At 34.8% G+C, this 23,073-nt stretch overlaps 2 protein-coding genes across 2 annotated transcripts in view; one reads left to right on the forward strand and one right to left on the reverse strand.

Annotated features, from left to right (window-relative positions):
• Positions 1–1,067: 1,067 nt before the first annotated feature.
• LOC140147185 (NLR family CARD domain-containing protein 4-like) lies at positions 1,068–3,230 on the forward strand. Its single transcript, XM_072168964.1, has one exon. It carries the CDS (start codon positions 1,131–1,133, stop codon positions 3,228–3,230), a length of 2,100 nt encoding a protein of 699 aa, XP_072025065.1. The 5' UTR covers positions 1,068–1,130.
• A 6,841-nt stretch (positions 3,231–10,071) lies between these two features.
• Positions 10,072–23,073, reverse strand: part of LOC140147186 (uncharacterized) — a 32,127-nt gene continuing 19,125 nt past the window's right edge. Inside the window, exons 5-8 of the mRNA XM_072168965.1 lie at positions 21,522–21,797; positions 20,357–20,506; positions 19,157–19,260; positions 10,072–10,221 (exon numbers count right to left, since the gene is read on the reverse strand). Of these exons, the coding sequence (XP_072025066.1) occupies positions 10,147–10,221; positions 19,157–19,260; positions 20,357–20,506; positions 21,522–21,797 (605 nt within the window). The 3' untranslated portion in view covers positions 10,072–10,146. The remainder of the gene's footprint in view (positions 10,222–19,156; positions 19,261–20,356; positions 20,507–21,521; positions 21,798–23,073) is intronic.

The raw sequence follows: 23,073 nt of genomic DNA on the forward strand, positions 1-23,073 counted from the left end.
TATTCTAAAAACTGTGTATGAGGTGCACATGCATTGGTGTTTTTCCAACTTTGGACATATTTCTCCATAAGGACAAACAAATGTTGAATTGGAGTAACCTGCCCTACACAAAAATTTGCCCTACCCTGGACTTTTCAACAACAACAATAACAACAACAAAAAAAAAAACCTGCTATGCAGTGCTCCCCTCCAAAAAGGAATACAACTAACAAGGAAAGATGTGATCGCAGAACACAGAGGTACAAAATAAAGCATCTTTTAAAGTTGGCAAAAGTTGTTTTGTCATTTCATGATTTATTTGACTGCGAGATCTAATATAGTCAATATAGTACAGAAAGTGGACCTATGCCCTACCCTATTTTGCAATGGCCTGTCTCCAACTATCCATTCTTCAATACAACATTTTTTGGCCAAACACATTCTACATTCCTAATAAATAGAAAATAGAAAAAAAAATAGAAAATAGGTTCAAAAAATAATTTTTAATTTTCTGATGCAGAAGAATCTTGTCTATTCGATTTGGATGGATGCAAACAAGAGCTTATCGAATTCTACAAGCATCAGATGAGCAAGGTTCAACTCTTACCTTGGTGTGAGGAGTCAAGGGCTATGGAGGAAATATATGTTAGCCTTGAGTTAGAAGAGAAAAGGGGCAAAAAAACATCAATGATACCATGCAATGAAGATCTTGTTACTCTAACAACATCAGAAGAGCAACCAGCAACAAGGGTATTAGTAAAAGGTGTAGCTGGAAGTGGAAAGTCAACTTTGCTAGCCAAGCTTGCTTATAGCTGGGCACAGCAAAAGTCAGACTCTTCACTCTCCAACTATGATCTTGTTTTTATCATTACCTTACGTGAGGTTCACAGACATAACAACTTAGTTGATGCCATTTTTGAGCAGATACTGGCTGATGATACAAATGTATCTAAGAACGAATTACAAGCATTTCTTGAAAAGAACCCTGATAAGGTTATTATCCTTCTAGATGGATATGATGAATACGCTCATAGTGTAGATCAAGGTGGTCGCCGTATCATGGCATTGACAGAATTTTACAATTTAGGTTGCTACGTAATTGTCGCGTTATTTTGTCAACTCGTCCACATAAGCATTTAGGTCAATATCAAATGGACTATGTGTCTGTGAACCTGACTGGGTTTTCTCCTGAAAATGTAGAATTGTACATGACAAGATTCTTCCAAGGAAACACTGAGATGGTTGAAGGTCTGAAGAATAGATTGAAAGAATCAAAAATTCTTACTTCCTTGTCAACCATACCAGTGATATTAATGTTGATGTGTCTTCTTTGGGAAGATGAACAAAAGTTACCAGAGGCACAATCAGAGTTGTATCACAAATTTGTTTTATATTTGTGGAGGAAACATTGTATCAGAAATGGAAAACAAGATCAAAGTGACTCTGATGCAGAGTTCATCAAAGCTATTTCTGAACTTGGTCAAACAGCTTTTGAAGGACTCTGCTCCAAGGAAACTTTGACAGATGAAAAACTTGTGTTTTCTGAGAGCAATTTTACTCATTCACAATTCCAATTAGGGTGTGAAACAGGATTGCTTACAAGAGAGAGGTTAAGATCAAAACTGAATATGATTAGTTCTGTAACATTCCTCCATAAATCTTTCCAGGAATACTGTGCAGCAAAATACTGGGCTGATTTGTTTGAGACAAACCCTGATCAGTTTCATTGCACTTTGATGCAAATAGATTCATGGTATTTATTGTTGAGTAAAATGGAATTACTCAAGTTCTGTTGTGGTGTAGTTGATAGGGCAGGCAGAATTGATATCATCCTTCATGCAATACATCTGTTCAAATTGAACACAGATAGCATGAATACTGATGATCATGCTTGTGCCGAGGTTGGTTTCTTTTCCTCAGATGATATAAAGAAAGACCTACTCCCTATTCTCAACTTATTATATGATAGTCAAATCACCCCCGGTGATGGCGAGTTAGAGACAACTCAACAACATGACCAGGTATATACAGATAGTGCAATGCTTCCTTGTGGTGAGCAGCAGCAATCACCAGGAGGGATGTTATCCCTTGCCCAAGCAGTGAAATCCCTCTTTTCAAAGGGTAAATTGAGCGTGTTTAGTACTCCTCCCCAGTCAATGCCAATATTTAACAATTTTGTCATGTCTGCATTTGGAGAGCCATCACTATCCAAAATCAAGTCGGCTTCATTTGAGTATGATGACCTCTCTGTTGCACCTCTAGATGTAGTTACGGATTCATTGCAGTGTATGCCTGTTATACTGAAGGTTTCTATTTATCATCGGACAGATTATACTAGGGCTGGTGATGTAGACCATCAGGACCATAATATGAAACTACTGGGTGAAGCATTGTCTTCATTATCCAGACTTAGTACAATATCATATGAAGGAAGAAGAACATGTACTAACATTCAGCCCATTGTGCACAGGTTATCTCTATCCTCATACTGTCCACATTACACCCACATCAAATTTTACAGTGCCACATTTAACATCACACATATGACACATTTACTGTCTAAGACCATGCATCTCAAGAAACTTGACTTAGATAAGAATAGAATGACCCCAAGTGATGTGATGTCTATATTAGATGCAATACAAAGCAAACTTGAACACCTGTCACTGATGATCAATAAAGTTGCTGAGGCAATAGGGCACATTGATCACATCATGACACCTCACCTGCAAATACTTGAACTTGGTGAAAGCAGCTTAAATGAAGAACACATCACAATATTGAGTGAATCCCTTCCCAAGGCAACCAATCTGCAGGAGCTTGATTTGTCAGATAATACTGTAGGAATGGCTGTAGCACCTCTTGCCCAGCAACTACAGTATTGCCCCAGGTTGAGGAAATTGGATTTGGCCCATGCACATATTCCAGACCAAGGCATCATTGAAATAGCCAACAGGTTTGTTTTCTTACAAAGTCTCTCTTGGCTTGACCTGTGTGGCAATGATGTTGGAAATGGTGGTATTCATGAGGTGTATAAACAGCTGCATCACCTGACCAAGCTACAAAGGTTGGTTATTGATGCTACCATTGACAATCAGTGTAGTGCTCTTGTAAAGGATTGCCTTAGTGCCATTGATGAGACAGTTCCTGACACAGGACGCGATGTCATTGACTTGGACACTGACATGTATGGGGAGAATTCAGTTCAGTTACTCATCAAAGCAGCAAGCAAGCATGCTAATCAAAACTAGCCACATGATATTAGGAAATATATGTACACTCTATCAAACATGATGCATGGTCCAAAAAAATACCCAATGCTTGACAAGTGCGTTGAAATCTCAGCTTTGTTTGCATTCTGAATTCTCAGCTAGAATTGTGGCTACTACCTTCCATGGAAATCCCCAGCTGACTGTTACTACCACTGAGGCACCAACATGGTGTGCATCATCAGCTGACAAAGACAGCTTCTACGAGTCCTTCTCTGAGCACATAGAGCAAGTGAAGACACATTACATCTATGATTCATGTCATAATTGACATGCACAGGCCATGCTATGCATCCTGCTCTCATGAAACAACAAATATCAATGGTAAGAGATTAGCGAACCTGTGTGAGGAATTTAAACTGCATTCTAATATGCAAATGAGAATACTAGTGCTATTGCCTTTCAGAATACTAATATGCAAATGAGAAGATTATAATTACTTGTTAATGTTACCATGGTTACAATTGACAGTATTTTTAGATGATAACATGTGCTGAAAGCCTGTAGACTGTAGACATTGCTCTGACTCTGCTGCTGCTGCTGATGATGATGGTCAATTGACCATCATGTTGATGACACTGCTGATGCATGATGATGATGATGATGATGATGACGACTGATAAATGATGGTCCCTGGTGATGATGCCTATGTTGATGGTGTTGATGACAATGATGATGATGATGATAATGATGATAAGATGATGATGCATTGGTCCCTGGTGATGATACCTTGTTGATGACAATGATGATAATGATAAGATGTATGCATTGAAGCTGAAGATCCTATTGGAGATTATTAAATGGCATTATCTTTTGTTTGCACTCTGATGATGACCATCATGTTGACAGATAAAATGTGCTGAAGGCAAGTTTATGTTGATTTGCTGATGATAGCCATCAATCATGTTCATGTTGTGATAACAATGATGATGATGATGATGACTATCGTGAAGATGACATTGATGATGATGATGATAATGATGATGATGATGATGATGACTATCATCAAGGATATACAAACAATATTATGGGGACATAAATATGAGGGCTTTGTTATATAATGGAAGCATTATACTTCCAATGCACTCTTCAGCTGGCATAAAGTATGCAATGTACATAATTTCTATTTCATGCCTGTATACCTTGATTTGTCTTTGATTTGATTTGATCTCAGTGGTAGGCATATAATTAAGATAATGTGTGTAGATTACATATGGGATTTGTGCAAAAAATATTAAATAACCATGATACACTACTTACATAGCTGCTGCGAAGAAGAAACCATATGGAGAGGAATATTTAAGTATTATTCCCATATGCATACCCTTGTCTTCAGGTTGTATTCTAGTTAAGTGTTATTTTTGTTGTATTCATGATGTATTCAATTTTAGTGGTTTGAAAAGTAAAATACCACATATTCAATGGGTGTAAGTATTCAGTATACTAGTAAGTATTCCTATATAAGCTGAACTATTTAAATGAATATACATACTTAGTATTTTGGAATACTATAGTGTTATTGCCTTTCAAATACTAATATGTAAATAGGAATTCTTGTACTATTGCCATGCCATTAAGAATGTGCTGAAGGCATGTTCATGTTGCTCTGATTCTGATTGACCATCATGTTGATGATGACCATCAAATTGATGATGACAATGATGATGATGACCATCATGTTGATGACAATGATGTATGATAATGATGATTGATAAATGATGATGGTGACAATGACAATGATGATGATGATGATACATGTAATGAAGCTGGAGATCATAAATGAGATGGTTTTCAGATGTTATTATCTTTTGAAATTGAAGATCCTGATGGTGTTTAGTGGCATTATCTTTTGTTTGCAGTTTGATGTCGACCATCATGTTGATGAATCATGGTGATGATGACCATCATGTTGATGATGTTGATTACAACAAGGATAATGATGATGATGTGTGTAATGAAGCTGAAGATCCTACTGGAGATGGTCCTTTAGATGACATTCTCTTTTATTCGCATTTTGATATGATCACCTTATTGATGATGACCCTCATGTTAATGACATTAATGATGATGATGATGATGATTGATCATGATATAACTTGTACCCCGTTCAAGATTGATTTATGTGACATCAAGTGAAAAGGTATACTGCAACGGGAAACACATGCATTACTTCTCATAATCGAATGATGTGTTGCGTTCACACCACATATCGCTTTATCAATTATGCTCTTCAGCTTCATTCAATCATCATTTGATGAGATGTGCATTCAAATCAGGAAAAACTCATGTTTTGATGATGCATAGATGATGTTGATAAATTAATGATGATGATGCATGCAATGCAATGCAATGCAATGAAGGTGAATATCCTATATAATGGAGGTCAATGATTTTTTAGATTGCATTATCTTTTGTTTGCATTTTGATGATTACCTGTCATGACCTAGCAAGATTAGGCCAATCCTACATGTATGGCTAGGCCTATGTCTATCATAAAGGTTGTGCGTTTTTAATATTTTAACCAATCAATCAACAAAGAATACTATTAGTTACCCCATGTTTGTTCACGAAATAGGGACAATTTACATCTGGTGCAGTATTCCATGAAGCCGAAAGCTGAATGGAATACTGCACCAAACCATAGATATTTCCCGTATTTTGTGAGAACAAACAGGGGGTAACGATTTTATCCTTCAGTGAACATGTATTCTATTATCTTACGTCTTGTTCGTAAACTTTGCTGAAGGAATTTATAATCTTAATGAAAAGTATGCCAGTTTCTTTCTTTGCTTTTTAACAACGCAGCCATGTGGGGTGTGAAGTATGTGTGCGAGTCTTTAGGTGTATCCACCTGGTGTCTCACCAATGAGATTGCAGAATTCTTATCATTAACTAAAGGTTAATGCTCTATATTCGTGGTCTGATAGAATCTATTGGTCCCTTTGGTGAACTGGAGCTTGGGCCTACCATTTTACTAAAATTGTAACCCCATGATCTCCCATTTACCCTTTCACCTCTGGGACCATTCAATTCCATGGGATCTCTTATGGGCAGTAAATATTTGCAGTATTCATACCACTTGTTAGTATTCAGATATTCGGATATACTTGTGTCCGGTCCACTTTCTTAGTATTCATACCACTTACTAGTATTCAGATTTTAAATGTATTCAAGTGGTAATATGCTCTGTGCTTTCAATATTTAAAGTCACAGTACTAATTCTTTCTTAGTATTCATACCACTTACTAGTATTCAGATTTTAAATGTATTCAAGTGGTAATATGCTCTGTGCTTTCAATATTTAAAGCCACAGTACTAATTCTTTCTTAGTATTCATACCACTTACTAGTATTCAGATTTTAAATGTATTCAAGTGGTAATATGCTCTGTTCTTTCAATATTTACAGCCACAGTACTAATTCTGTCTTAGTATTCATACCACTTACTAGTATTCATATTTTAAATGTATTCCAGTGGTTATATGCTCTGTTCTTTCAATATTTAAATAAAGCCACAGTACTAATTCTTTCTTAGTATTCGTACTATTCCAGTGGTATGAATTTAAATGTATTCCAGTGGTTATATGCTTTTTGCTTTCAATACTTAAAGCTACAGTACTAATTCTTTCTTAGTATTCATACCACTTAGTAGTATTCAGATTTTAAATGTATTCAAGTGGTAATATGCTCTGTGCTTTCAATATTTAAAGTCACAGTACTAATTCTTTCTTAGTATTCATACCACTTACTAGTATTCAGATTTTAAATGTATTCAAGTGGTTATATGCTCTGTGCTTTCAATATTTAAAGCCACAGTACTAATTCTGTCTTAATATTCATACCACTTATTAGTATTCAGATTTTAAATGTATTCAAGTGGTTATATGCTCTGTGCTTTCAATATTTAAAGCCACAGTACTAATTCTTTCTTAGTATTCATACCACTTACTAGTATTCAGATTTTAAATGTATTCAAGTGGTAATATGCTCTGTGCTTTCAATATTTAAAGTCACAGTACTAATTCTTTCTTAGTATTCATACCACTTACTAGTATTCAGATTTTAAATGTATTCAAGTGGTTATATGCTCTGTGCCTTCAATATTTAAAGCCACAGTACTAATTCTGTCTTAATATTCATACCACTTATTAGTATTCAGATTTTAAAAGTATTCCAGTGGTTATATGCTCTGTTCTTTCAATATTTAAAGCCACAGTACTAATTCTGTCTTAATATTCATACCACTTATTAGTATTCAGATTTTAAAAGTATTCCAGTGGTTATATGCTCTGTTCTTTCAATATTTAAAGCCATAGTACTAATTCTTTCTTAGTAGTCATACTAATCCAGTGGTAATATAGGGTGTCCCAGAATTTGTTTAGGTATTAAAAGCATTACTATTGGTAGTATTGTTTTAAATTCTAAAATTTACGTATATTAAGCTTTCTTATGAATTTTAGATTTTAGAAATACAACGTTTGTAATAGAAGTTACAGGATATTGCATAAAAATGGTGAATTCCAAGTTTTGACAAAGCTACCTTTTTTGAAAACCTGCAAAATTACTAACCATTCAGCACAAAGTTATTTGGAAAATGTTATGCAGTATATTTGTTGTGTCCTGTTCTTACTTCTACTAAATAGTTGATATCTTTCGATTATTTATGATGTTAGAAAGCAATCCTTGTATGGAATAAAGGATTTGTTACGCTTGAGTGACCTCAAACTATTCTTTCTTTGGCGGCAGTTTTGAAGACAATTATTGCGGTGTATGAGTTTCATCATTTGAATTGCTGTCAGAGATAGATTTTTCATAAAAGAATAGAGAATGTTGTTTCTTAGTGTCACATATTTATGTCCATCATGCATCATGTCCAATACAAGACAGAGAAAAAACTCCAGACATAACGCATATATATGTGGAGACAAGGTCTTGGTATTTGTGACAAAAACATAATTGTGATCTGAGGAGTGAAAGAAAGAAGAGTAAATAAATTCTAAATTTACGCTGGGAAATGAAAGAGGAAAGAAAAGGAAGTGAAATGAACCATAAGTTGCATTGTTCAAATGGTATCCTATCATATTTTTCCCTTCAGAGAAAGATGGTCATCAAGGATTTCCACTTTCTGCACTACTGTTTATAGTATCTTTTGAAGTTTTGGCCTGTAAAATAAGATAAGAAATGGCATAAAACCTCCCTATATGAATTATTGTAAAAATGCAGTATGTATATCAATGTATATGGATGATATTTTAATGATGTGGCCAGCAGGTCGGTCAAGTTTTACAAATATTGCGTGAATTTTCTATTGTATTTGGTCTGAGCTTAATTCAATAAAAACATTTGCCTTGTGGATTGGATCTAAAACAAATCAAAGAATGTTGCATGATTTAAAATAGAAATTGTACCAAAATAATACTGTTAAATCACTTGATGAACATTTTAGGCCAAAAAGAAAAAAAAAGGTTTGTCTCATGTCCATCCCTTGATCGATTATGAATCCAATGTGGTATGCATTTTTTTTTAATCAATAAATCAGATATTCAGGGGAATTACCCCCTTGAAAACTCTCCGGTTTGGGCCCATTATGTTTTGGCAATGGCAATTTGTCTTCATTTTCTAAAAATGAAATAAAAATTGTGAAATAAAAATTAATTTTTGAACGTTTTCACCATCAGAAATCCAATGCGCGGGGGACATGAAACAAACCTATTTTTTTTGGCCTTAGTAGTAGTAAGTCTGCTAATTGGATAACTGATGTAAAGGTACTGAAGGTTAATAATACTCTTCATGCTTGAAAAAAGAAACCTGACAATGGTTGGCAAAATTTTTGTGACACAGAGTTTTACTCTCCTCACAACTAACATATAATTTTCAAATCATGTTCTTTTGTGGTTGGTTTTTTAAGTAGTTGGACTAATTGTTTGTAAGCTTTGAAAAGTTGTCACCAAAAGGATTAAAAAGCAGAGCGGCTCATAACCCAAGATAGCAAGGGATCCTGTCGCAATTAACTGCTGATTTGCTGACAGCTTAAATCCGCCACTGCCACCTCCAAAGTTGGAAATGTTTTTAAAATGAACTCACAATTGAAGCCATTTGCACTTTTATACTATTATTGTTATTGATTCCTTTAAACAACAGATGTACCGGTAGTAATACCCAAATCAGAAACCAAAACAGCATTTTTTAACAAAAATTCAAATACCCTGAGCTGATATTGGCATGTTGTTAAAAATCTTAACTTACAAATTACCACTTGTGTTACATACAATAACAGATCTGTAGACACTAGTATTCATTTTTAGATTTGAAAATTAAAGTTCCAGAAACATACAAAACACTTACAGTACCCGACACGTGTAAGTGACCGCGTGCCACACATTTTTGACAAAAACCTTTTAATTCATACGCTATGTTACTTTTTACCATAATACTGGTTATGATTTTGTACAAAAATAGGCAAGTTTCATAACAAACAGATTCAACTTCATAAAAACTCCTAAACCTAATAGCTATTTTTTAAACACCCTGTCATTATTTGTGTTTTTTTACAAGCTTAAAACTGGTTATGATTTTGTACAAAAATAGGCAAATTTTATAAAAACTAGATTCCACTTCCTCCAACTCCTAAACATAGAAGTACAAACCAAATCTGTGGCATTGGGGGTCGATGCTTTGCGTCACACGCACTGCGTGTTAAAAAACGTGACACGTAAATATGTGTCGCGCAGCAGTTGGAACGCCAAAGAAGTATTTACACACACATTACACTGAAATAATTATTCTCATACCTCCAGTTTCCGAGGTCTTTGTACTTCTATGTGGACACTGGACAGACAGTAATAGCTATTTTTTTTAACAGTAAACACCCTGTCATTATTTATAGGTTTTTTACCACCTTATAATCCCATCTTCTTATGGTTCTTCCAAAGCCAATTGTGATACTTATTCAGCATGTGATCTTGCGGATGTACCTGAAATTTAAAATCATACAAAAAGTATAATTAACAATCTTGAAAAGGGTCACTCCATATCAAATCAAGGAGGCGCCCCACCTGACCCCCTCAGATTTGCTTCATATCTTAGTCATATGTTGTACCTGTAAAAATATTAAAAACCTGCAAATTTGAGGTCTGTAGCTCTTACGGATTTTCTGTGGCAGGCATTTAAAGTTGGAGTAGGGAGGTCTAAATTTGGACCCAAAAGTTACCCCTTAAATAAATTTCATCTTTGGGAGTCTGTGCCTTCTTTATAAAAAGAAAGAGAGGTCTGAAACTTTGCATACACACTAACTGCATGCCCAATTTGTCAAAAAAAAAAAAAATAAAAAATTCTGTAATTAGCGTTGTGTCACGGGGTCATTAAATATGCAAGAAAAAATGTAATGTTTTGTAAACTGGCAAGTTTAGCCCCCTAAATTCACATTTTTGTCAGATTAATTATTTTTTGTTGTCACCGATGCTATATATAGGATAAATACAATGCATACCCAAAAAATTGGGGTCACAACTCATTTACATTTCGAACAGCGCCCTCACGAAGATGAAATTTATTGCAAATTCAACATTTTCAGGGGGCCCAAAGTCGATGTGGTCCACCTTCAAAATTTATAAAACATCATTTTTATATAACTACAAGTCTTTAATTACAACTTTGCTAAGTCCCAGTAATTGTATAGGTTGACTTCATATAAAATGACAAGCCCAAAGTTGACCATTTTCTTATGATTGCATGTAGTGCAAATGTGCGGTCGGAAGGCTTGAAAGTCAAATTGGCCACAATATTAAAAATAAATTATTAGATGAGTAGTTATTGGCCCTATTTACTTGTATTTCCATTTTGTTTTCAATATATACAGATTTTCTATGGTAGCCATTTAAAGTTGGAGTGCATGCAGCGCCCTCACGAAGATGTTTTGTAAACTGGCAAGTTTAGCCCCTTAAATTCACATTTTTGTCAGATTAATTATTTTTTGTTGTCACCGATGCTATATATGGGAGAACTACAATGCATACCCAAAAATTGGGGTCACAACTCATTTACATTTGAACAGCGCCCTCACGAAGATGAAATTTATTGCAAATTCAACATTTTCATGGGGCCCAAAGTCGATGTGGTCAACCTTCAAAATTTATAAAACATCACTTTTATATGACTACTAGTCTTAAATTGCAACTTTGCTCAATCCCATTAATTTTATAGATTGACTTCATATAAACGACAAGCCTAAAGTTGACCGTTTTCTTATGATTGCATGTACTGCAAATGTAATTCGGAAGGTTTAAAAGTCAAAATGGCCACAATATTGAAAATAAATGACTAGATGCATAGTTATTGGCCCTATTTACTTTTATTTCCATTTTATTTTCAATATTGGGGTCAATTTGACTTTCAACCTTCCGAATTCGGCACATTTGCACCCTTTTTGCACTACATGCAATCATAAGAAAATGGTTAACTTTGGGCTTGTCATTTTATATGAAGTCAACCTATACAATTACTGGGACTTAGCAAAGTTGTAATTTAAGACTTGTAGTTATATAAAAGTGATGTTTTATAAACTTTGAAGGTGGACCACATCGACTTTGGGCCCCCTGAAAATGTTGAATGTGCAATAAATTCCATCTTCGTGAGGGCGCTGTTCGAAATGTAAATGAGTTGTGACCCCAATTTTTTGGGTGTGCATTGTATTTATCCTATATATAGCATCGGTGACAACAAAAAATAATTAATCTGACAAAAATGTGAACTTAGGGGGCTAAACTTGCCAGTTTACAAAACATTACATTTTTTCTTGCATATTTAATGAGCCCGTGACACAACGCGCGATTACAGAATTTTTTTATTTTTTATTTTTTGACAAATTGGGCATGCAGTTAGTGTGTATGCAAAGTTTCAGACCTCTCTTTCCTTTTATAAAGAAGGCACAAACGCCCAAAGATGAAATTTATTTAATGGGCAACTTTTGGGTCCAAATTTAGACCCACCTACTCCAACTTTAAATGGCTGCCACAGAAAATCCGAAGAGCTACAGACCTCAAATTTGCAGGTTTTAATATTTTACAGGTACAACATATGACTAAAATATAAAGCTAATCTGAGGGGGTCAGGTGGGGCGCCTCCTTGATTTGATATGGAGTGACCCAAAAGCAACTACTGTAGAATTACATCTACTAACAAGCATATTATGCCTCTTAAGGAGGCACACAGGATCACTAATTATCCATTATTATTCACCTCATAACTCGAAAACTATTTATGTAAAGTATATAAAAGTATACATTTTTTGAACGGAAATGAGCTCATCAATCCATTTAATGTCAGTTTTGGGTCAAAAAGTACAATTTTCGAGAAAATCCAAAAAAGCGGGTTTTTGACCAAAAATTTTGGTCCGCCATAAAAAATTATTTGAAAATCAAAAACTGTAAAACATGAATTTTATTAATTTAGACAAATAAATCTAGAAAGTGTTTTTTTTTTTTTTTGAAATTTTGCTTAGTTTTTAAAATATAGGCAAAAAATCAGTAATTACGTATGACCCGTGTTCAAATTTTTGAATCATGGGTGATAAAAAAGTTCTAGGCCCTAATTTAAAAAATGAAAAACACTATCTAGATTTTGGCCATATCTAAACGTTTGCCTTAAAAACTTACCTCAGTGATGCTTCATTTAGACGCTATGGCGGACCAAAAATGGTTAAAAGTGGTCAAAAGTGAACTTGCCGAAAATCGCGATTTAGAAAAATACAGCGGATTTGAGGTCCATTTTGAAGATTATTCCATAAATATATAATCCGTGACTTGTGACGTTTGGTCAAGTTAGAAAATGAGAAGGGCGCCCAACTGCAGCAGATTGGCATTTTTTTGGTGATTTAGAAGGTAAAATATACAATTTTACTAAATTATCCGTGCACATTCGGCAGATATTTATCCACATGGTGTAATCATTTTATTTACTGCAGTCTTGTTTCCATGGTGCAGCAGAGCTTCCGGCAAGGCCGTGGCGCACAAGGCGTCAGCGTCAGCGTTTGAGGAGCGAGAGGGGTAGCGGACAGACAGGTTCTGCGAATAAGTTGCACAGTGCATAATTTTATGGTAGTGTTGCCGCTAACGAAACCATGATTATTTAAGCACAATTTTGTCCTGTTCCGTACAAAAAAAGATCATGCTCTGTATTAAAATTTGCGGACATCAGAACATTAAAAGTAGCATAGAATAACTGACAAGCAATTATTTTAGCAGATAATCAGGAAGTTTTATGAAATGAAGAATAAATTGAGACATATTATAATTGTGATTTCTGTTTTGTCCTAATTTTCTTAATTTTGCTTTAAAAATGCAATGTTTTTAATTTATCGTTTTTGGTTATTTTCTTTCCTTTTTTTTTTTTTTTTTTGTGTTGACAAATATTGCATTTTATGTTCATTGTCCTTTTCTGAACCGCAAACATGATGTTGTTACTACTCATTGCTTTTTCTTTTTAGTTAGTGCTTGAGAGGCACCACAACGGCCCGTCCGCGCCAATGAGATTTTAACGCCCGTTATAGCTAGGCCTACACCACAGGAATCCCAAGTAAAATTTGAAAAGATTCTGATGTGTCGCATTACTCAATATTCCGTTTTTGTTATTGTAATTGTTTGTAGTTATCATATTTTATTTTTAACTTTTTACGGAATATCAAACACGTACAAAGGTCATAGGCCTATTATAGGCCTAAAGCTACAATAAAGTTGTAAAATATTTTGTACCGCATAAAAAGTGAATAAAATACAACAACAAAAATTTTAAAAAAAGTGTGTCTGTTGTTGTTTTCAATCAAATAAACGTGTAAAAATTGGGGTAAAAGTTGTAATATGTCTTGAATAAACTTCTTGTAAAACGGACAAAAAGTAGGCCTATATATTATGTTAAACGGGCAAAACACGGAGAGGTCACAAGAAAACTGAAAACACGGAAATTGACATAGCCTAACAAAACCGAATTTCAAAAGTAGAAAAGCGGAACACTTGTGGCTTTAAATTAGATTGTGGTTTATGCAGTAGGCCTACCGTATAGGCATCATGCTGTAAAGAGCGTTTTAAAACACTGCATGAAAACATTCACGAAAAATGCTTTAAGGCCAGAGTAATGGAAGACACATTCGTCCACGACCGAATTTGAGATTTTTTGATATTTATCAACACTAAGATGTATTCTTTCACTTGAAACTGATAAAATACAACTTGCTAATATTTATTCGTATTTTTGCTTGATTTATTTCACTCTTTTCAACTCTAAAAAGTCACATGGCTCAAGACAGCTTAGTAAATTGGCGGAAATAATGAGTCAGAAATGCGCGAATGCGAAAATATTGTGATTACTGGCATGCGATTCGCGTCCACGTGACGTGGCGGAACTCTCTTGGCGTATGTCCAACGCAGTCAAGGCGCATTCGGTATGTTATTAACGCCAGCAAATGTGGTGTAAAATCAAAAACTGTAAAACATGAATTTTATTAATTTAGACAAATAAATCTAGAAAGTGTTTTTTATTTTTTGAAATTTTGCTTAGTTTTTTAAAATATAGGCAAAAAATCAGTAAAAAGCGTATGACCCGTGTTCAAATTTTTGAATCATGGGTGATAAAAAAAGTTCTAGGCCCTAATTTAAAAAAATGAAAAAACACTATCTAGATTTTGGCCATATCTAAACGTTTGCCTTAAAAACTTACCTCAGTGATGCTTCATTTAGACGCTATGGCGGACCAAAAATGGTTAAAAGTGGTCAAAAGTGAACTTGCCGAAAATCGCGATTTAGAAAAATACAGCGGATTTGAGGTCCATTTTTGAAGATTATTCCATAAATATATAATCCGGTGACTTGTGACGTTTGGTCAAGTTAGAAAATGAGAAGGGGCGTCCAACTGCAGCAGATTGGCATTTTTTTTGGTGATTTAGAAGGTAAAATATACAATTTTACTAAATTATCCGTGCACATTCGGCAGATATTTATCCACATGGTGTAATCATTTTATTTACTGCAGTCTTGTTTCCATGGTGCAGCAGAGCTTCCGGCAAGGCTGTGGCGCGCCGCGGCGTCGCGTCAGCGTTTGAGGAGCGAGAGGGCGCGCGGACAGACAGGTTACGCGAATAAGTTGCACAGTGCATAATTTTATGGTAGTGTTGCCGCGAACGAAACCATGATTATTTAAGCACAATTTTGTCCTGTTCCGTACAAAAAAAGATCATGCTCTGTATTAAAATTTGCGGACATCAGAACATTAAAAGTAGCATAGAATAACTGACAAGCAATTATTTTAGCAGATAATCAGGAAGTTTTATGAAATGAAGAATAAATTGAGACATATTATAATTGTGATTTCTGTTTTGTCCTAATTTTCTTAATTTTGCTTTAAAAATGCAATGTTTTTAATTTATCGTTTTTGGTTATTTTCTTTCCTTTTTTTTTTTTTTTGTGTTGACAAATATTGCATTTTATGTTCATTGTCCTTTTCTGAACCGCAAACATGATGTTGTTACTACTCATTGCTTTTTTCTTTTTAGTTAGTGCTTGAGAGGCACCACAACGGCCCGTCGCGCCAATGAGATTTTAACGCCCGTTATAGCTAGGCCTACACCACAGGAATCCCAAGTAAAATTTGAAAAGATTCTGATGTGTCGCATTACTCAATATTCCGTTTTTTTTTTTTTTTTTATTTGTAGTTATCATATTTTATTTTTAACTTTTTACGGAATATCAAACACGTACAAAGGTCATAGGCCTATTATAGGCCTAAAGCTACAATAAAGTTGTAAAATATTTTGTACCGCATAAAAAGTGAATAAAATACAACAACAAAAATTTTAAAAAAAGTGTGTCTGTTGTTGTTTTCAATCAAATAAACGTGTAAAAATTGGGGTAAAAGTTGTAATATGTCTTGAATAAACTTCTTGTAAAACGGACAAAAAGTAGGCCTATATATTATGTTAAACGGGCAAAACAACGGAGAGGTCACAAGAAAACTGAAAACACGGAAATTGACATAGCCTAACAAAACCGAATTTCAAAAGTAGAAAAGCGGAACACTTGTGGCTTTAAATTAGATTGTGGTTTATGCAGTAGGCCTACCGTATAGGCATCATGCTGTAAAGAGCGTTTTAAAACACTGCATGAAAACATTCACGAAAAATGCTTTAAGGCCAGAGTAATGGAAGACACATTCGTCCACGACCGAATTTGAGATTTTTTGATATTTATCAACACTAAGATGTATTCTTTCACTTGAAACTGATAAAATACAACTTGCTAATATTTATTCGTATTTTTGCTTGATTTATTTCACTCTTTTCAACTCTAAAAAGTCACATGGCTCAAGACAGCTTAGTAAATTGGCGGGAAATAATGAGTCAGAAATGCGTGAATGCGAAAATATTGTGATTCTGCAGCGATTAAGCGTCACGTGTGTGGCGGAACTCTCTGGCGTATGTCCAACGCAGTCAAAGGCGCATTCGGTATGTTATTAACGCCAGCAAATGTGGTGTAAACAAAACAAAAATTTGCAGTCAAAATGCCACTTAGATTTTTTAATTATTTTGAATTTTGGCGCATTGAAAGCAGAGATTATAGATTCATTGGTGCAAAAAAATGCATATTTAGACCATGCACCAGATACAGCTTTTACAAGTGTGAAAGTCTTACCGTTTTAAAACTTAAGGACGTTTTGTGCATAATTTTGACATTTTTTTTACTAAACGACGATTTCTCAGAGTTCACTTTTGACAATATTGCACGATTTTTGTGACAAGATAACTCGAAAAATATGCAAGCAAAGGGTAAACTTTTGCACTATCCTTTAGAGTACATCAAAGTCTAGGCAAGGTTTTTCATTTTTTCAAAATATTTGTTTTAAACAAAAATATACACCATTATGTGCAATTTTAGCTTAATAAAGTGACAAAATGGCTTTTTTCACATGTTTTTTTCAATATTTCGAAAAAAAAGACGAATTTCAAAAATATAAAAAAACCTTCCCTAAGTTCATGTCTCTTCTTCATGAAAAGCTAACTGAATTTTTTTTACTCGAGCGGATTTTTTTCTAAGTTGTCACAAAAAATTGGGGTAAAAAGTGAATTTTTGTGATTTTTTCAAAAACTTGAGATTTTTGAACAAATCTGCGTCACCATGGGATTCCTTGACTCATTTCCTTTCCAAAAATGTATAGTTTTATATACTTTTGACATACAATTCAGAAATAATGAAGCTCGAAAAGGTCCATGTTCTCTCCCATTACTCTGCCCTTAAAGCAGTTAACCTTTTAAAGTATGCAGAAAACATTATAAACGTGAAAGTTGAAAACCAGGCAAACATTGCAAATAAAAAGGCATTCGGCCAAAACATTCGAAAAAAGTGTTGTAAAACCAAAAGCTTTTATCGCAATCATAATTAATCAGGAGTAGAGAATGTTTGAAAACGAATCTTAAATCCGTGTTTTAATAACACTTTGAAACATTATTCAGGGCCTTAGGTATCTAATATAGGCCTACCGGTAGTAACTGCTTGCCTATTTTATGGTCTTCAAAATTAAGACGAGACTGAGCGACCGCAGAGGCCCCCGAACCAAGGCTGGGACTGCATAAATATAAGCTAATATAATAGGCCTATATTCTTGTCCAACTACACCAACTTGGTAAATCAAATAATAACAATGAAATGAATGATTGAATGAATGAATGAATGAATGAATGAATGAATGAATGAATGAATGAATGAATGAATGAATGAATGAATGAATGAAATAAAACAAATTCTTAAACATAAAACAATAAGCCTAATGATGTACAAGCTAAGTCTAGCCTACTAGCAAAATATTTAGGGCCTACGTTTTCTATCGTATCTACCAGATTGCGTCATCATTACAGGGCTTCTTACGGGTAACTACTTCTTACAGATAAATTTCATCTTTTCAAGTTCAGAATGAAACTTGAAAAACAAAATAAAAACAAACAAAAAATTCACTAAATTATGTTCATATAAAAAACTATAATTTATACCACTATATCAGCACTTTTTTGGCGAAATTTATCGAGTAGGCCTACTGATTCTAGGATGGGGACAGTGGTGGTCTGTCGGCCCGCAGTTTCGCAATGCAATGGTGCAAGCTTTACCTACCTACCTTGGAAGAGATCAATACGATAAAATACGGTAGTTATCGCGATTGGCGACTCCAGCGCCTCAATCAGCAATCACCTCGCCCATCCAGTTTACCATGGTGATATGTGTACGCCGCAGTACGCGTTGCGAGAACACGATTTATTGCGGGAAAACAATGATTTATTTGCTTTTGCATTTTGACAAATTTTTAATGAAAAAGGGTCTTTAAAATAGCTTTTCTTATGGTTCAAATTTTAAGATTTCTTTAAAATCTATTAATGACAAGATAAAATACGGTTTGAAGATGACATTAATGATGAAAACTCAATTTTGGCCATGTAACACTTCAGTGATCCTGTGTGCATCCTTAATTAGTGTTTTTTTAAACAGAAGACACAAAAGGCACACACCCTCCCAAAACATTTGGAGTTTGAGCAACTATAATAAAGGTGGCTGAGAGGGAGGCGTCCATAATTATTGGACGGGGGCTCATCAGTGTTTGCTTCCGTCAGCTCAGCTTTCGACTCCAATGACTGTGATTGTTTGTTGCGATACGAGTTCAAAACCCTTGCAGTCAAATTAGCTTGCTCTCATGGAAACAATGAGCTGGCTTGAAATTCTTTTGGATAATAAATTTATGATGATTGTCTCAATTTACCCATATAATTTAAGGTGCTGATTCTGGTTGCAAACATTATTCTAGATGTAGATTGATAAGGGTCATGTACTTGTACAGAACTGCACACATGTCCAGATTAGATCATATTTTTGTATAGCATACCTGTTTCCATTCATTGATGCAAAATATCCGGTAGGAATCATTCCCATACTTCCCAATACCATGTAATTCTATGGGATAGGTCCATTTTTTAGTCAAATACTCGTCTGAAAGAGGTTATGGCTCTTTTCACTGATACAATATAAAATGAAATTGTTGTGCCACATTTATGCTTACTTTTTTCTCTGTCCATGCCTACTAATCTACGTAGACAACTTGAAATTCACATTACACAAAAAAAAAAAAAAAAAAAAAAACAATAATACAAAATACACTGATTGAAATTGTTACAGCACAATCTTTTTTTAAACTCTGCTTTTTTACGAGTCAACTACTACAAAGATGGGAATATATGATTTTTTGAAATTTGCGATATAATACAAATTTTATGGCAAATGGTCAAAAAGGATATTTTGAAATTTAACCATCCGCAAAGTAAATTGTTCAAACCTAGCTGGGATGAAAAGCCATCCATCATATGAAAATATGATGTTTTCCCCAAAACACCAACAATATTTAGGTCTTTTGGGGGGAAATTGTATATCTTCAATATGAAAGCTCAAAAGTTTCAATTGATGGTCGGTTTTCATCCCAGCTATAATACACTTTAAGTACATATCATTAGATTGATAAACTTTACTTCAAGGACTGTTAAATAGCAAACATATCAAGTTTTAATAATTTGCCTTAAAATTTGTATCATATAACGAATTTCAAAAATCAAAATTATTTGATATCATCAGGACATTCCTTGTATTCAAAATGCAATTCGATATGTCTGATGTACTCTCATGTCCCACAAAAAAAACTGTTCAAACATTGAAATCCGATTCTTTAAGGTGGTATTATTATATACCCCTGATAAATTTTGTGACTAATTTTGCATTTTTTTCTCAAAAAATAACTACACACTGTTATAATACAAGTTATGTATATTATAGGGGCAAGGAATCCAATTACTTCACTGAAATTTCAGTGTTTCTCAAGACAAGTGGTTCATTATATATGTTAAGAAATGAGGTACATTCTAGCGGTACCTCTTTTCTTATCATAAATAACGTACCACTTGTCTTGAGTCACTGAAATTCCAGTGTAGTAACTGGATCCCTTGCCCCTATAATATACATAAATTTTGTTACCAGTGTGTTATTATTTTTTGAGAAAAATGCAAAAATAGTCACAAATTTGCCAATTAATATTCACCTGAAAATCTAATGATCATCTGTGCTCTCTTCTCATGTAATCCAAGTGGTTGCAGCAGCTCAGAGATGGGTACCCAATCAGCATTCCTGGCAACATCTGCTGTAGGCCATCTGTCAAAAAATTGCCATAGGACTGGGATGGCTTTAACACCTATGGAATGACAACAATTCATTACAGAGTTAAAAAAATTATATGGTAAACCGTTTGGAGAAGGTATCTTCAATGTTAGTGGAGAAATATATAGCAGCAAGTTGATCATGTGCACCTGTACCTTTGTTCCATAACCATTAAGGTACACAACATTTTTTACACAAACCATTTTTTGGCAATTCTTCATTGAGATTTTCTAAATTGTCAGACCAATGGGGGGGGGGGCACATCCCCCTGTGCCCCTATGATGCTACGCCACCATCTTGATTTTATTCTTTTTCAGTCAAAACCAGTTCAAATGTTTTGTGAACTGATGAGTAACTCTCAGCTAACTTCCCCTTCACTTTGGGCTTCAACTGAGCTATTCTCAAAGATTGGTAACAGGTGTTGCTAATTTTCCCATCCACTGTCCATGTAACGCTATCGTCATACGTTTTGTTTCTAGCTCTTACACCATTTTGCCGTCATATTTTAGCAAGAACCATACATAACCAGCACATTAATCAAGATGAGAAATATGAAATGTCCATTTACATGCACAAGTTTACATGTACAAGCAAAAAATAATCATAAAGAATCCAAAATAGTGTAAAAACTACCCAGGGGGAGGTACTCAAGTTTGGTTTTGGTAGGGGTGTGCCACTGAGAATTTGAAAGTAGACCCATCAATATACCAATTTTTCAAGAAATTTGGACCCATGGGTATACCAAAAGTCAAAATTTTCAGCCAAATTTGATCCAAATTGTCTTAGACTTTACAAATTTTCCCCAAAAGTTTGGTGAAATTAAAAAAAAAATGGCTAGATTGTAGCAAAATTAGGCTACTTCCCCAAAACATTCATAAAATTTTGAAAAAAACCCTTATGTACCAAAATTGGCTTACAAATATGTGTCATTGATATACCGAAAGGCCAAAAATGCTTGCGGCACACCCCTGTACTGTCATTTGTACTGATTACACCCTCCCATGGAAAAAATACAACCTTGACTTATCTATATAAGTACACAAACTTGCCTTTAGTTCTGTTGAGGAATATTGTAGCAATCAACAGCTTCCATGGATCATGAAATAAACTCTCTTGAACCAGGTTGTAAGGAGACCTTGGAGGTGTCCATTTGTCACCTGGAATACATGGCATTCCTGTTGCCTTCAAGGTCTTTATACATGGCATTCCTGTTGCCTTCAAGGTGTTTATACATGGCATTCCTGTTGCCTTCAAGGTCTTTGCACTGTTAAAGTAGGGACTCTGTTCTTTGGTTGCTTTAAAACGAGTTCTTGTTGTGGACCCACCTATATGGAGAAAAGAACAACTTGAATAGAACTTAGATCAAGGATATAATTATTAATTGTTTCATCATTGGCTATTAGCCACTTGCAGTTCGCCATTATGCACTATGTGCGGGAGAGCCTCGAACTGGCAGCATACATGAATGGGAATTGAACCAGTCATATAACATTCTGTGTAAGGTTACGTAATTCTTCCTTTCATGTATGCTGCCAGTTCGAGGCTCTCCCGCATATAGTGCATAATGGCGGAACCATGCAAGTGGCTAATACAAAAAATGGCCGACATGAATTTGTTGCTGCTGTAACAGAAAACAAGTTAGGTAAAGGTTCCAGAAGGTAAAACGAGTTCATGTTTTTGAATAGCAATGCAATTTTCAAAAGAGCAATGAAAACCATGTTGATACTTATTATCTTATTTATTATTTACCACTACCTCCTGGTAGGTGAGAGGATGTTGAGACAGCAACACACACAAAACACCTATGGGGTGAAACCTAACACCCTCTCACCCAACTGGAACTGGTTAGTGTGTCAATGGCTTAGCTAGGGGTTATTGCTCCTGAGGGCAAGGATATAGACCACCCCCATTCCTGAAACAATTGCATGCATCTTGCAAATGACTATATGTTGAAATGTGTGCAAAGGATAGGGTGCAACAATTGATCTATGATGCACTGAATTGGTTGATTCGGCACCCCCAAATGGTACCTAGGGGCGTGCCTCCCCTGACCCCCTAGCTTTTATGTTAAGGTTTTCTCATGACACCCTGAATATTATTGATTTGATAAACTATATACCTTATAAACTTATATACATTATACAAGTGGATAGGAGTGGGAGGAATGAAGCATTATTTTATTGATTACAGCAGGATGGATCTCAGATGTGACATAATCATGCAAGCAATCAACTTGTGGAGAAGTTAGGCAAAGCAGTTGTACCGAAATCTCTTCAATGTCTCATCACAAGCAATGTTGTTACATTCATGTAATTTGCTATTCCAGAAAATAGGTGCACACATCCTATAAAGGAGTTTGGATTTCGGAACTTTTTGTCCAATCATGATTGTTAGAAATACAAACTTTTAATGTGTTCACAGGTGAAAAATTCCAGCAAAAAATAGTTCAAAATCAGACATCCTCAATTTGAGAGGCCCACTTTGGACAATTTTCCATGATATTTCATTCATTTAATTTCATTTCTAAACTTTCCAGTAACATTGGCATTGGCAAGAGGAATTCCAGTTGTTTTCAGAAAGCAAACTTGGAAATCCAAATCT

Source organism: Amphiura filiformis, chromosome 3 (genome assembly GCF_039555335.1).
Source record: "Amphiura filiformis chromosome 3, Afil_fr2py, whole genome shotgun sequence".
NCBI classification, from domain to species: Eukaryota; Metazoa; Echinodermata; class Ophiuroidea; order Amphilepidida; family Amphiuridae; genus Amphiura; species Amphiura filiformis.